The following is a 16,088-nucleotide window of genomic DNA, read 5'->3' on the forward strand; positions in this document are numbered from 1 at the left end:
ATTTAAAAATTCGTTATCAATAAATTACGATATTAGCGATATATTTATGCTTTTACATCTCGTTTACGATGAAAATGAAAATTAACAATCGTTTTCGTTTGCTTCATGTATAGCTTTCGTTACCGCTTTCGTTGTTATTATTGATGCTGAACAGAAAAGCATAAAAAGAAGAAAATTTGTAGTTATATTTATTTGTGGCTATCAAAATCCGACAAATACCAGATACCTTTCTTAGATTAAGTAAATTCGAAAGTGCGTAAATATATTAAAGTTTTAGTATAAAGAAAGGGATTTATAAAGTTTTCTAAAGATTTTAGATTAAATTAATATTACAATATGTATACCTACACCTACTATGGAAAGCGACACCGAAAAAAGGAGCAATAAATACAAATAAACCGCAAGGTGAAGAAAATTGTATACTAAAAACGCCTTACGTTGTTCTTTCTGCTGTACATGCAAACATTCTTATTGATAACGTTTTACGCCGCTTCTTTTGTGGAACCAATTATCCAATAAATTTGTATTTTATTACCCGAACATAAAGTGCATACTTTGCATAATATTAATAACTATGAATTTAGTTCATTTTTAAACGATAAGGGTACCTTGATTAACAAAACACGCATAATAAATGCATATTAAAACATTACAAATTATTTAACTTTCGTTCATTTAAAAACTTGGAAATTACTCATTAAGACAAGGCACTCAAAGGATATCTTTATGCTTTTTGTTAATCCGTCATAATACACGAAAAATTACACATTACTTCTACTCAGGCATACTTTTCATAAACATTCTCGTATTAGACAATGCTGGGTTTTCGTGAGAGCACATATATGTGACTGGGTCTAGCTAATAGGTCTGTGTGATCCAAAATCCCTATCGTTCATTTATGTGCCACGTTGCTACTATGGACCAATCTTAATCATAAAATTGCAAAACTCAAAGCTGTTTGCTAAAGGAATTACTATTTATATGAATCTTTATATGGAATGGCGTCCAAAAAAGAGACTAATGTTAAAAATAAGCTTTTAGCCTTTCATTGGAATCCTTATATAATATAGAATCCAAAAAATATGCCTACATGATCCGAATTCGACGAGGTTAGTTTCTATGTCGAACAGTTATTACGGACCCATTTTCAACATGAGTTATCGAAATATTTAATATAGTTTTCCCACACAAAGATTTATTTTTCGCATTTTTCGGTTATATGGTAAGGCGTTCAAAAAATGTCTCCATCTCATTCGAATTTTCAAAGCAATTTCGAATCTAGAAACAGTATCACTCCAAACACACAATTTCTTCAAATTAAGGTATTACATGGAGAATGGTTGAAAAAGCGGGCTGATCCGAACGGTTCTCAGTGGGGTTCGTCCTTGGGGCAAGACACGTCCAAGCACCAAATTTCTTTAGAATATCGCGAAGGTCGTCATGTGTTGAGTGAATTCAAACGGCCGGACAGATAGACAGGCAAAGCAATTCTGGATCGATATGTGCTCAAATAATTTCGCATAAAAAGCTGCTATTTATGCTAAAAGAAGATGGAAATATCACCTTAGTGCAGACATATGAGATAGAAGGAGGTAATATTCTCATTAATGTTATTAGCATTCTGCTTTATTCCAATTAACATAGTCTAATTTAGGTTAAATTGAATGTATTCAAGGGCATAACCTTATTTTTCATATTCGTGACTAAGCTGTCTATGCTGACAGGTTCAACATTTTTTAGACTTGTAACTTAACTTAGATATCGTCTAATTTTTTAAAATAAATTGGTTTTTGTTGCTCAAAAAATTTCTGTGTCCATATTGTTGTCTCCTTTCACTACTCTTTTTTTTGCCAAACAATTATTCTCTCTGTTATGGTTTGAAAACATTAGTGAAATACTCTTACTCTTTTTCAATTCTGTTTTGATGTGCATATTCGTTGTCAACATTGTATCGTTCTTAATATAATTTTCAGATTTATTTCAATTTTTCTTAAAATTTCCGGCTTTCTCGAAGACTCACTTATGCAAAATACACCTTAAATATTTTTATTGTTTTATTAAATTGTTTTTTAATTAAGCTCATCCGGAAATTATCAAATGTTAAATAGAACGTTAAACAACGCACACAGCTAATAAAAACTAAACAGGTATATTGCAAAGAGAATGAGCAGAAATATTCTCTCAAACATTCTCTGTTTATATGTTGCCATTAACAGTAAAGAGAGTTGTCATGAACAGTTAAAACATTTTATATTATACATATATATTTACATACATATACCCATATGAACCCACTTTTAAAGAGAGATATTTAAGTCAAAAGATACTCATCAATCTTCAGTTCTGTCTCTTAATAATTAGAAAAAAGTTATGAAGCTCTTAAATGCATTGGTCTCTCAAAAAATTAAAGCAATAAGCAGCTGAGGAAACAGTTAGTTAATAGTAAAAAGCATGTTTATGTAAACGAAACATTATTATAGTTAAAAGTAAAAGAAAATAAATAAAATAATATGTTCCGTGCACTTAGAAGTGTTTTATGTACTAAATCGAAATATTCAGTGTTTTTAAACGAAACACCTGGATGGAGGATCGGGAGGAACCTACACAGCAGTCAAAGCAGAACAGCAAAAATATTTAAAGATCATGAAAATATTTATGCTCATCAAGTGTTGGAACAATCTGCAAATCCTTATCAGTTATTTTCTTTGCATAAACAAGAACACTTCGCATATACGGATTTAGATGAATCCATATTAAGTTTAAAGAGTGATGAGAAAATTAATAAGGATGAATTAAAAATTTTATTTGAAAACTTTAAAGCTGTGGCATTTTATTGTAAAGCCACAAACTCCACAATATCAGAGCAACGTTTCAATGCATTTAGAAATCGTTATTGCGAGGGTGTATCGTTGCTTAGCGATGAACAATTGTTGGAATCATTGAGATTACTGCTAGTACTGCCAAAAGAAGAGTCGGTTAGAGCTGATAATTTCATAGAGCTTTGGAATGCTCTGGATGTTGAATGTTGCCGACGTATTGAAAATTGGGATACTAATGAATTATTGTTGGTTTGCGATGCCTGGTATAAACTGGATTTGGCTCGTATTTGCGATTTTGTAAAAGAAGCCCTTCGAAAAATGGGACGAAAAGTTCGAAAAATGACAGCTAGTCAACTGGTCCAAACTATGTTTTTATGTAATGTAATGCGTTGCTCTTTATATGAAATGATGGATTTTGAGGTAAATTTAGCTCATTATGTTCAAAATATGTCTCTAGACGAGTTGGGTGTAATGTCAATGGGATTCTTTAAAACGCAAACTCGCTTAAGGAATCCTGAACTATTAGACAACTTGTACAAAAGGTTAATAAATGAACTGGATACAGCGAAAGATATAACATTGGTAGCCATATTAAAGGTAATAAAAAGATCGTATAACAAACTCGACTCGATTGTTATATTAAAAGCAATACTTTCCGTTTTTATAGATTTTGCGTTATAGTTCGAAAATACCTCAAGTCGATAAAATGAAAGAGTTATTGGATAAAATGTCTCAAGAGAAATTAGAAGCAATGTCCTTATTGACCTGCCTACATGTGGCTTTGTTTGGGTGTGAATTGCAATTCTGTCATAACAAAATTGTCGAGTATGTATTAATGCGTTTCGAGCGAGAGTTGGAACAAACGCGTCTAAAGGATTTGGAACGTATTTGCCTAGTTATGGGTCTTTTTAACATGAAAACGTCTACAGGCATTGAAAAAACTCTCTGTGCGCGTGTTCTTCATATGTTAAACAATCGAATTGATGAAATCCTTAAATATCCAAACTGTTTTCTCAATTGCTTGCATTACCTCACGCTTTGCGGTTTTTATAATCAAGAGATGTTGGCTGCTGCTTTAGATGAAAAATTTTTGAAGCATGCTTGTGGCTCGAATTTGGTCATGAACAGAAACGTTTTTCATCTCGACACTTTTGTAAAAGTGAATTTAAAAGATAAAAATTACTTGGGACCTCAACTAGCCGACAAATATCGTAAGACAATGGGTAAAATGTTAACATATTACATACCTGAGCGTAATTCAAAGTACAAACTTAGCGCTACCGACCATATATTATTGGAAATTAAGGATATTATAAGTACTTTGCTACCTCATAATACATTGAAGCATATACTACCCAACTATGCACGTCCAGATATAGTAATTTGTTACGATAGTCAGCAACGCACATCGTTACCATTATCTAACATTTGCCCAGAAGACTATAGCGGTAAGTGAATTGTTTTTCAAAAAATTTCAATATTCATCGCTAAAGAATGGGCTTATAATAAATAGATTTGCTACACCTGTTTTGACATCCAGAAGCTATATATGCCCTTGATGGCCATAAGTTTTTGGATCTCGAATTTAAAAGTGCCAGTCCGTTTGTTTACTCTTGTAAAACGCTGTAATTTAATATACGATTCTCAAAAGAAAGAAAGAAGAGAAGAAGAGAGATAGAGGGGCATGATCTCTATTTAAACTTGCCTATAATAGCTGAAAAAATGCTGTCGAAAATATGCAAGGTATCGTAGACATTGATCTAAAACTTGCTAAAAGTATTTTATAACGATAACCTAATAATTTGACGCGAAAACGTTTCGAATTGACCAATCGACGCATTCACTGCCATGGGAAAACCTTTTAAACGATTGAAGTGGCGAATATTTAACGTTCGTCTGAAAGCGAATATTATTATTATTATTTTCTTTTTTTTTTGGTTTATCGCTTATCAATTTTCTTTTGTTAATAACAAATTTAGGTGTTATATTAACGCCTAAACACGTGTTAAGTGAATTAGATACAGGAAACTATAAGACTGTTGCCGTAGTGATAGCCGGCTGGAACACTGTTATTAGAAATACTGATAATTATACGGGACTTTTTAGTATGAAGTTACAACAATTAAAATTGCTCGGCTACAAACATATTGTGGTAAGTTCAAACAATAATGCAATAAGAAACTTAATACAATAAACAATTTTTATCGCTATGATTTCATACGATAATCGCAAGCATTATATCATTAAAAGTTCAAATGTTATTTGAAAATTTTAATCATATATATGATCCTTATTTTAGATAAATTGGTATGAATGGCGTGAATTGGAGACTTATAAAGATCGCGTCGACTTTATCAAAAGACGTCTATCAAGGATTATTAATCTTTAGTCTTACAATAATAACAATTTTGTTAACAATAATGATTGCTGTCGTACAAATAAAGCATTATAAAGTGAAATATTTAATATCACATTTTACATTACTATCTATGTACAAGGTAAAAAAAATATTGAAAAAATTAAAAATTCAAAATGTGCATTTAAATTGATTATAATAATAGACCGTTTATGGCTTTTTTAGTATATTCATAAACCAAAAATAATGTAGCTGTCGCAGGTATCGTTCTTAATACGGACGGTAATAAACCGTTATATAAGGCTAATATACCTTCGGTTCGAAAAATTTCTAAGCCCACCGAAGTCATTGAACGTTTCAAATTATTGATTTGTATGCGAGATTTGATAACATCAGCTGGAAAAATACTCGTCCAAAGTGTGACACCACCAACAGCTCCGGCAAACATAGTCTTTAACGCCCCAATATCATCCTTACTTTGACCTGGTCTATAACGAAAAAATAACAAAAACAAAGAAAGTGAGTGAAAAAGAAATGAAAAATAAAAAGTTCAGCACAGCTTCATATTTCAATCGAGATTTAATTAAATAACTTTCATTTTACAAATTCAGAAATAATTTTCGCAAGAGCTAATAAAAGATATTTTCATACTCGCAGACACCAGAAATAATTTTAACAATCGAAACTGTAGCAAGTTTTCCATATTTAGAGTAACGTCCATGGCAAATTGTGTATTTCAACGATAAGAAGGCCTATTTAAATAATGAGAAATTGACCGTATGTTGCAATCGCTGAAAACAATTTGAATTAAAGCGTACATTAGGATTTTGTAAATTTGCATCATTTATTCTTTTTCCAGCAGATAACGATAATCGATCCTATTGAATCCTATTATTGAATGCTTGAACGTCTTCAAGCGAACGGCCGTTGCAAATTATTATAGAAATTCAAGTTTCGATTTCCAATTTGATTGCTAGTTTATATCAATCGTAGAAATTCTTATGGTTATCCTTCACATTTAAATATATAATTGGGATTAGCTTGGTTTTATTATTATTATTTTTTTTTTCATGCAACTCTATATTCTTGGGCTTAGCTGTTTAAATCACCGCACAGACTATATTACAACCATATACGTACAGGTTATTGTCTACGATAGTTGTCGATCATGAAAACGATAACATCTACATTGCTTTAAGAGTAGATCAAAATTCTTCAGATGACTATCGGAATTTATCCAAAAGTCGACAAATAGTAAGAACAGAACAAGCTCACATGCAACTTTTAAATATCCTTCACCTGCTTACAGTTATTGGTATACCTTTTCAAAGCATGACATTATAGGGGGGGATGATAGAAAAAGTGGTCCGATTTAAACCACTCTCCGTAGTGTTCGTTCGTGGGCAGAATGTGCAGGTTGAACACAAGAAAATAAAACCGAGCGACAAATCTAAATCGATTCAAAAAGTGATTCTGAATCGATCGATGGGTCTCTCTCAAGTTTTTCTGCGTATTACAACAGTCAGCACAAACTCAAAATACCCTGCACCGCGCTAAGTTTGCCTGTCCATCTATGCATTCTTGTGTTCAATGTAGAGATCGTAATTTTTGATTAAATCTGGTACACCAAAGCGCCGTATGTGGTCCAATGAAAATGGTTTGAATTGGACCATTTCTTCGACCACTGCCCATATAAGGCGTTAACCTTATTTTGAGAGGTCGTTAAATAAAAAACAAAGCACTAAAGCCCCTACACCACTTAGGCCAGTATCGTTGTGCGTTCGTTTTGGTAATACGACACCAAAAATTACACATTATTTTCATGCAAAAACATATATATGATAAAAGTCCGCATATTGAAAAATGCGCAAAGCATCGTATGATGTGATCCGAACTTATCAAACTTAATTTTTTCCCCAAAAATTTGACTATTTTTCAATTTCAGTATCAATACTCGTAAAAGGATGTGTATATGCTAATCCAACTGTTTAATTGTCGACTGGGGGAACATATTTACGATAAATAAAAAGGTGGTTTTGTCAAGTAATAGTTCTTGGGAAGTATTTTCACGGGTTTTCAATTTAGAAATTGAAAAAAATTAAAGTGCAGTTCTAGCGCTAATATTTAATAATAAAATTTTTCTAAAAAAACTTTGAACTAAAAATAGAAAGCTTTTGAGGCTTATCGTGTGAAGAAAGAGACTTTTTTAGGAACATTTCATTGCACTAAGACTATAAGCTTAGTGCAAATTTTAGGCTTGCCCTTGCTTCTAGTAAAATGTTAATTCTTACAAGAGATTCTCTCACAGGATTTTCCACGCCTCGGCATAGATGCGAAAATCAAGAAATCTTTCGCACGAGCACTTTTTATAAAATCTCTTAGCTATATTTTAAATGAATACCATATGGAATTTACTTACTTGCGCATTAGTTCCCTTGTTCCCTCGTAACCGCCAAAGAAAAAAAAATAACCAGGCATTTCACGCATGAACGTAGAAGTAAGACCCCTAAAGAAGCCCGGTATACCTGTAATTGATATGAATAAAAATACAATTGCAAAAAACGGCACACCTTCTCTCGTTGAAAGCATATCAATAAAACATTTTTTCCCCACTAAAGTAATCTTATCATTGTATATAACTGATAAGAAATTATTAAACGTAAATAAGGAAATACCTTCAGTTTCCATAATTTGTTTTGTTAGTTTCCATGGTGTCATATTCGCTTCACCAATGCCAGTACCATTAATTTTACCAGCTTGTTGTTTCATCTTTTCATAAAAAAGTTTTTTTCATTAAATTGGATGATGGTATATGCCATTAATGCCATTAATGTTACCTCTCTTAACGCTTGCAGCTTACATTTTACTAACTCTGTTGGGCAGAGCGTAAACGTAGAAAAAAACGCCGCCAAGAAGCCAGCGAACGCATTACCCAAAATGGATAGATTCTTTGTATCTTCTACTTTCATAACATAGGCTACGGCTTTTTGACAACCACCATAGGCAGCAAATAGTACTGAGTTTTCAGCGACATTAGCTATAACAGCTGGTATGGATCCCGCATAGAGACCGCGGTATATACCATCTGTGCGATACGTTTTGATGAAGCAATCAAACATGTTTTTATAAAGCTGAGGAAAAGTTTGCTGCTTAACCTTCACAGTATCCAAAGGTTGCGAGACATAAACCTGTGCAGCACCGCCTAGAAACAAAACATGAATAATTTACAATAATTCAGTATATATGGGACTCATTGATAAAAATATTAATTTGTTTTAAGTCAAACGCTAAAACTTGGATTAGAGGGAAGATTATCGATACTGTTTGAATACTGTTGGAATATCAAAACATAAGGGAGACGAGGCGAAGAGCGAAACGAAACGAAGTTTCTTCGAAATTTCCTCGAAATCCTTCAATCCTTCCTTAGATTCTTTTCATTGAAGTGGAAGTTATTTTATTGAAGCTCTTTCATCCGTTGAAATCATCTCATTTCGCCACCGATCTTCTCTTAGATGCTTAGATATAGCAACAAAAAAAAAAAAAACTAAATAAAATATGTCCTCTAATTTATTATTCCTTTGACACTACTGATAATCCGGTCTCCCTTTGCCGCAATGTATCGCAAAGCGTCTCAATAGAACGTCATTTAACGTCAAGAGATGGCCACAGTAAGAAATCTGTGTCTTTACTATCAGAAAAGATCGGCAAATGCTATTTCCGAACCAATTGGAATATTGAGTCCAAAAAGAGGTATTCATCTTTTATCCAAATAGAAAATACGACACGCATAACGAATTCGAAGCATCAATGCCAATCCGTCCAGCTATGTTGTACCCACCTCTGTGTTCTTACTTTCACCCGGCACTTCATTAGTGAGCAAGGGAGCAATATCCTAAAATATATGAATCGGAATTTTTTTTTTTTCTTTTTTGAATAGTCTTTGCCTAGGAACGGGAAATGACTTTCTCTTTTTATTTGACTAAGCCGCAGAAATGTTTTCGCAAACGGTTGCGAATTCTTTTTTGTTTTTTTTCTTAAAGATTTAAACCCAAAATTTCTGCTGAATGGCATCTAGTCGCGTCTCTCTGTGCCTGCGTATTTTGAGAGATCGAAGATTCGAATTAATTAAAAAAGTGGATGCAATAATTCGAAACTTGATTGCTATAGGTCGAATTTAAAGAAAAACGTCACATCTTCCTTCAAATGAAATTTTAAAGGCAAACTTGAACTTGGGCCTATTAACGGCATTTAAGTTGAGCATTTATTCTCTAACTCTAGACGTTGTAAAGTTCACCAAGCTATTTATGTGCATAGTCACCATCGCTTCTAGAACATTTCGCGTTATAATGGCATTTAATTAAGTTTTAACGCTCTTTTGTCGTAACACGTGAGTCTGTCACGTCAACATGTGCATACAATTCCTAGTATAAAATGTGATGACAAACACGTTTTATTATTCTCATGCTTACCCAATGATCCCGCTGTAAAATCAATGATTCCTTGTGTTAGTTTATCTCTTGGTAAAAACGTTACATTTTCACTGCCTTTATTGTGATCTGTAAAACAAACGCAAAAAAAGAAAAAAAAAAAAATCAAAATATAAACATAGGCCTTAGAAAAGTTACATTTTCCCATAGATCGTAAGCGTAAACTTAGCGGTCACATTATCAAAGATGTTTTGTTTATCCATCAATTGTAAACATTTAGAGCAAAAAAAAACACGAAAAAAAAAAATAAAAAATAAATATAAAAAAACTCAATCATTTCATACCCAGCATGTTGTTCGTTCAATTCGTATTTTCCTTTAAATAGTTTTCGTCGTAGAGTTTTCGATGTCATTTAATTAATTGATAAAATTCTATTCACCTAACACGTTCGCGCTTCTTCAGCTCTAAAACTTTAATATGCTTTGCAATTCGGGAGCTTTTCAGCTGAGAATTTCAAATACAAAAACAATATTTAAAAACTTACGAGCTCTTCCTCTTTCCCAATTCCATATTTCCATATTTTTGTGCTCATTACACCGAATAATGCAAGTATACTATGCCTTTCCTTCAATTAGAATAAACATGCGCTATAGACTTTGACAAATGTAAATGAATAAATAAATATAAATGAAAAAATAAAAAATAAATAAATAATTAAACATTTCGTTTCGATTCTTAATTAATTTGCGCTTAATTCTAACGAGAAATGGCGAAGAGAAGCGAACCGTAATGTTCTATCTTTTTCTTCTTCTTCTTCGGGTAGTAGCTTTGCATAAAGATATATTTTCGATTGCTACGATTCGATTTAGAGGCATTTTGTCTGTTTACTGTTTACAAGAAAAACTAATACGCCCTAATCGCCGCAATATAGTTTAAACAGTTTCAAAGCTTCACGATATATATATATATCCGAGAGAAGAAAATATGGCATAAGCAATAGTAGCAAACGGTTTTTAAGTTTACATAAATAGATTGATCAAAGTCAGATGAAAATAGCGCATGAAAATGTTATATCGAATGCTTTTACTGCGCACTTGCTCGAGATAGGTAAAGGTATCTGTGATTCGTTTTATGGCGTACAATTGTTTTTTAATTGGTTCTGTTGTGATTACTCTCTTCTCTTGCTTCAATTTGTTTTTTTTTTTTCTGTTTTTGCTTTCACTATCAGCTGTCTTTCGGAAGCAAAACTATGCAATGCTCTCTCCGCAGAGTCAACATTTTTTTTGTTAAATTGCGTCATGCATTTATAGTCGAGCTTTTTAACCTCTCCGTGTCCGTCGCTCTCTTTGCGTTAGAGGTTTTTAATATGCATAACGTTTTTACGAAAAATGAATTAATAAAATTCAAGATCAAAAAAAAAAAAAAAATTACTTTGTTAATATTCCAACGGGTCCAGATTTTATTGATATGAAATTCGAAGTTTCTATTATATATATTGCACATTAACGCTGAAGAGACGTTAAAATTAATGGCGATTATCCGCGATTTTGCCCGTGACGTAGTCTCTGTTGAACATATTATATCACGCGTTTCCCGACCATACTAAAATATTTAACGATCAAGTGACTATAAATAATAATTGGCTTTGCTACGAAACAGATAAAATCGTTTTCAATAGGCAAAGAAATTGTAATCATTGATGACGTTTTAGTTTAACAGTCGAGAAAGCATTTAAAGTAAAATATGAAATAATTTACATAAGAAATGTTTTATATCTTTTGGATATATAAGGAAAAGGGATTGATTAGTGGGTTAATTGGAAATTACAAGCTTCGTGTTCATATATCGAGAAATATATACGTAGCGTTAAAAATGACAAAGAGTAATATTTCAATAAGTTATCGAAACGATGGAAATTAATTCAATCATCAAATAATGTTTGCGCTTAAGAAAACATCTCTGTGAAAAAATTAGTAATAAAGTAAAGTAGTAATCAAAGAGTTTGCCTCCATTTCAAATTTCGTTTTTTTTTTCCATTTCATGTGATCTACGCTTCATACGTGCTAATAGAGCGGATGTTATTGATATAGTGATAAATGCTTCTAATGAAACTACAGCATAAATAGTAATGTAGAAGGCATTTTTTAAGAGATCGATAATGGGCGGGCAAAACTAATGACTGTAATTGCTTACAACTAATGTGCGTGAAAAAGATTATGATGATAAGCGGAGGCGAGTTACGGATTATCGACATCAAAGGCAATCATTTTTGATTGACGGAATCTATCTCGTGTAGCTCTAACCATTGCCTTCACTCTACGCGGAATTTGTCTGAATTTCATACAGTGGATTTTAAGAGGGCCCAGTAAAAATCTAGGTTTACACCCAGAGCTCTTACAAGCATAATGCAATCAGAAAAGTTGTAAAAGATTATCGATCAAAATGACATATATTTGGTGCAATAACGTTCATTCACAATGTAAAAAAAAAAAAGAAGAGAAGTTCCAGGAAGCCTTTTTCTTGACACAATATGATAACATGCATGATTTGGATTGAATCTCTAACAAAGAAGGTTATGGTTGAGACTGACATCGACACATAACGATTCGTGAGATTGCAAACAAACTTAATACACCCAAAACAGCAAGTTTATTCCTTATATATATATATATAAAAAAAAAAAAAAACTATTTTATTTCATTTCGATGAAACGCAAAAAATTTGCTTCGCACAAGCATCCATCAGCCTTTAAATATCATATTAGTTTTTGATAAAGAGCTAATTATTTAATATGTTATAATGCAAAATGATCTTCGTGTCTGGTGTGGGAGGAGTTTATTGTTTCTTTTGAAAAAAAGAAAGCGAAATTTGCTGAGATTGTTTAGACGATTCGCGAGAAGCGTACCTAAGCAGATTCAGCAGGCGTTTGGCCAATTCATGGGGAACTCCAATAAAAGGTTTCAAGAGTTCCGTGATAGCGTTGACGAGAAATTACGAATGGAGGACTCACAAATTCGAAGAGAAGTTTAACTCACGCATTCACGACTTACAAGCGGCCATGAAAGTGATGGAAGATGGAAGAGCTAGTAGAAAAAAAAAAGCCAATCCAAACTAGGAACTTATCGTTTCAAACGTTCTTTTTCCTTTGGTTATTTGAACTTGTTTTCAGTTTTTACGTCTTTTAAAGCTAAAGATAACAGCTAAATCGAAACCTAAAACTTCATTGGGATGAAGATTTTTTAACATTTTCGGGCGATATAAAAAGTGTATGAGAATTACTAAAACCCAACAATTTATTTACATTGAAATTATTTAACTTTCTAGCGAAATTTAATATATGTATATGTGTGTGGACTTTCAAAATTAATGCGATTTCATATTAGATAGATAATAGTCGATAGAGTTGAAGCGTTCAAGCACTTCCATTAAAACACAAACTCAATATATATATATATATAATGACTTGCTGATTATTTTCGAATTTATAGGCTAATCAAAGGAAGAAAGGAAATCTTTACATTAAGAAATCACAAAAAAAAAAAAGGAGGAAAAAATTAAATGTTTCCCAATAGCTTAGGATCGATGAACACTATCTCTCTTTACATAGCTCTTGCTCTAAGCTAATGACCCTTAAGGAAAAAGGTCTACGTTGGTATGCCTGCTAAATCGGACAATAATTTCTTCGTATACTCATAAATCCAAAAAAGCGTCGCCGATGCCGGTACAGTGCGGATTATTGATGGCAACAGTCCGTTATATAGAGCTAAAAAACCCTCTTTCCGGATGATCTGCATACCAACCGCAATCATAGAGCCTTCTAAATTACCGACTTGAATGCGTGTTTTAATAACATCGGCAGGAAAAGTGAAAGTCCAAAGTGATACACCACCAATAGCACCAGCGCACATAGTTTTCAATGGGCCGATGTCGTCTTTTGTTTGCCCTGGCCTATCAATAATAATATTGAATTACAATAAAGAATTGATTTCGATTTTTTTATTTTGATTTTAATACTCTGCGAAAAGTGTTCTTGCTCCTTCATAACCACCAAAGAAGAAAAATAATCCAGGCATTTCTCTTACAAATGTTGTCCCTAAGCCTCGATACAGTCCTCTTATGCCTTTATAAACAAAAAAAAATAAATTATATATATGTGTATATATATTTTATTTATTTATTTTTTTTTTTAACCTTCAGTTTCTAAAATATCTTTAGTCACCATAAACGGATTGATCGTTGCGACCTTGCTATCTTTTGATACATAATGTTTCATCTATAATACGAATGAAATGATCGAAACGCTTAAGAGTTTTTAGTGTGAAAGCAAAGGGCATACCTCGTTTACAGCCTGCATTTTGCATTTAATTAACTCTGCGGGGCATAATATTAAGGCCGTAAAGAACGCGGCAATGAAACCCGATGTTGCATCTCCGAGAACGGACAGGCCGGCGCTATTCTCAATTTCGAATATATTAGCCACTAGACTTTGACAGCGACCATAAGCAGCGAAAAGCACCGAATTCTCAGCGATGCTAGCTACAGCTGCTGGCACCGTGCCAGCGTATAAACCTCTGATTATACCATCCGTCTGATATGTGTACTTAAGGCAACTAAACATATTCTTATAGAGTTTAGGAAACGTTTGCAATTTCACTTTGATCGTGTCAAATGGCTGAGATACATACACTTGCATCAAGCCGCCTAAATTATATACAAATTAAAATTTCATCGCACAACAGTGAACAAAAATAAATAAATAAACTCAAAATTTTATATTCGATTTCGACCAAATATTGTTCCCCATATCAATCATAATAGACGATTTTAAATATAATCTATCCATCTATACATGTTAGAAAGTAAGAGTTCTTCACGGACATGCGGGAAAATTTACAAATCTACATTTACCGCTAGTGTAAAAGGATTTTCAAGAACATTTTATATATTATACCCTAAGGAACCTTTAAAACAAATATTTGTTGACTGAGTGCAACTATAATTTCAGACATTTGATGATGAATATGAATGGATTATAATATATAGAAAACGCACCAATTGAACCCGCAGTGAAATCAATAACGCTCTCCTTGAAAGCGACATCGGCCGAAACAGCAGCCTGCTTCTCGGATTCATCAATAAAGACAAAGCCATCTTCGATCATTATGTCGTCACCTTCCCTATATTTTTCCGCTTCTAATTCTGGATTTGCAATAAAATATTTACGCAATTGCCATTTTAGGCTTTTGCCTTTTTTCGCGTCCGGATCTTTAATGAGAATGAAACCGTCGACCTCTTCGTCTTCATCATCCGGTTTTGGTAAAAGAAATTTTTTCCAATCAATCATTTTACGTCTTTTACGAGATAATTCTGGTTTCGGTTTCTCACGATTCGTTGGTGATTCTGCTCCATCTGTTTCATTCTCCGATCCATTCGGCATTTTTTCGTTTTCGTTTTCGTCTTCATCATCTTCATCTTCAATTGTTGGAGCATCGCCTACCGGTGAATCGCTTATTATAAAATTACTGCTCATTTTACGATTTTTCGCATCTGTATTAATAATATAATAATTTTTTTCATTTTTCTCAATCTGAGTTTCAATCTCATAATTAAGAGATTGCCGCATAAAACGTTTCGTCCAATCGATGATCGAACGCTTCCTATTTGATGTTTCTTGACTATCCGAGCTGTTGTCGTTGTCTTGATTACGATTTTTTGCGGGATCATTTTTATTTTTGGAGGTCATTTTGTTTTTGTTTTCTTAAAAATTTCTTTTATATATTTTAGTCGTCACTTATTACATTTTATTGTCCAATTGTAACCATCAAAATCAATTCCACAAAATAGAAACGACCAATAAAAAATTATTTCAAAAAATTCTTTCAACTTATTTTTATTATAATTTTCATTCGATGACGTTCGATCAATTGAATGGTTTGTAATAAAGTCGATAAAATATCATTGATTCCTTTCTTCCATCTTTTTTGCCCTTTGACCGCAATTTTCTTTTAAATTAAAAATAAATCTATAAATTTTTTCTTTATATAATGAAACGAATCGCAGCGCCCTTTATATCTAAACTATTAAACGAAACAACATGAACCATCTTAAGGGGGCAGGAAAAAGTTTTCCAAAATTATTGCTCTCAGTTTACTTCGAGTTTACTCGGATAGTTTTATCATCGCTAATAAAGTCAAGTTAAGAAATGCTTTTCTAACCCGTCTAAGCTCGTCGTTTTTTGCCCAAAGTTTTTTCCATTGAAAAAGCCGAAAAAATGAACTCAAGCACTTTTGACATCAATTATGCATAGAAATTTACAAATAGGTTTAAAATCCGCCATCAAATTATCTTATGGCTCTGCTGACTCAAAAAAACCCAACACCAAAAGTCACCGATTCAACAGAATCTTTTAATAGATAGCTTTCGCTTTCGTTATCGTTTATTTGGTAGAAAGTGTACTTAGGAGTGCGCTAAGCACATCAGGAACTC

The 16,088-nt window shown here is 32.8% G+C and overlaps 3 protein-coding genes across 8 annotated transcripts; 1 reads left to right on the forward strand and 2 right to left on the reverse strand.

Annotated features, from left to right (window-relative positions):
• Positions 1-733: 733 nt before the first annotated feature.
• On the forward strand, positions 734-5,225 carry LOC119640136 (FAST kinase domain-containing protein 5, mitochondrial). Of its 2 annotated transcripts, XM_038037977.1 has the most exons (4): positions 734-3,416; positions 3,487-4,267; positions 4,799-4,971; positions 5,119-5,225. In XM_038037977.1, exons 1-4 carry the CDS (start codon positions 2,511-2,513, stop codon positions 5,206-5,208), a joined length of 1,950 nt encoding a protein of 649 aa, XP_037893905.1. In that variant the 5' UTR covers positions 734-2,510; the 3' UTR covers positions 5,209-5,225. The 2 variants fall into 2 exon arrangements, with proteins under 2 accessions (XP_037893905.1, XP_037893912.1); XM_038037984.1 differs by lacking the exons at positions 4,799-4,971; positions 5,119-5,225 and adding an exon at positions 4,333-4,778.
• A 126-nt stretch (positions 5,226-5,351) lies between these two features.
• On the reverse strand, positions 5,352-11,254 carry LOC119640148 (mitochondrial ornithine transporter 1). 5 transcript variants are annotated; one of them, XM_038038013.1, is made up of 8 exons: positions 11,034-11,252; positions 10,147-10,256; positions 9,947-10,072; positions 9,645-9,731; positions 8,013-8,377; positions 7,851-7,944; positions 7,595-7,700; positions 5,352-5,663 (listed from the first exon to the last, which is right to left on the reverse strand). In XM_038038013.1, exons 3-8 carry the CDS (start codon positions 9,951-9,953, stop codon positions 5,369-5,371), a joined length of 954 nt encoding a protein of 317 aa, XP_037893941.1. In that variant the 5' UTR covers positions 9,954-10,072; positions 10,147-10,256; positions 11,034-11,252; the 3' UTR covers positions 5,352-5,368. The 5 variants fall into 5 exon arrangements, with proteins under 5 accessions (XP_037893941.1, XP_037893948.1, XP_037893934.1 ...); XM_038038020.1 differs by having other exon boundaries at positions 9,947-10,082; XM_038038006.1 differs by lacking the exon at positions 9,947-10,072 and having other exon boundaries at positions 10,147-10,227; positions 11,034-11,254.
• Positions 11,255-12,363: 1,109 nt separating this feature from the next.
• Positions 12,364-15,345, reverse strand: LOC119644834 (mitochondrial ornithine transporter 1-like). Its single transcript, XM_038044593.1, has 5 exons — positions 14,655-15,345; positions 13,939-14,303; positions 13,794-13,875; positions 13,617-13,722; positions 12,364-13,550 (listed from the first exon to the last, which is right to left on the reverse strand). The coding sequence occupies exons 1-5, from the start codon at positions 15,343-15,345 to the stop codon at positions 13,247-13,249; spliced, it is 1,548 nt and encodes a 515-aa protein (XP_037900521.1). The 3' UTR covers positions 12,364-13,246.
• Positions 15,346-16,088: the final 743 nt, after the last annotated feature.

Source organism: Glossina fuscipes, unplaced genomic scaffold, assembly GCF_014805625.2.
Source record: "Glossina fuscipes isolate IAEA_lab_2018 unplaced genomic scaffold, Yale_Gfus_2 0, whole genome shotgun sequence".
Classification (NCBI taxonomy): Eukaryota; Metazoa; Arthropoda; class Insecta; order Diptera; family Glossinidae; genus Glossina; species Glossina fuscipes.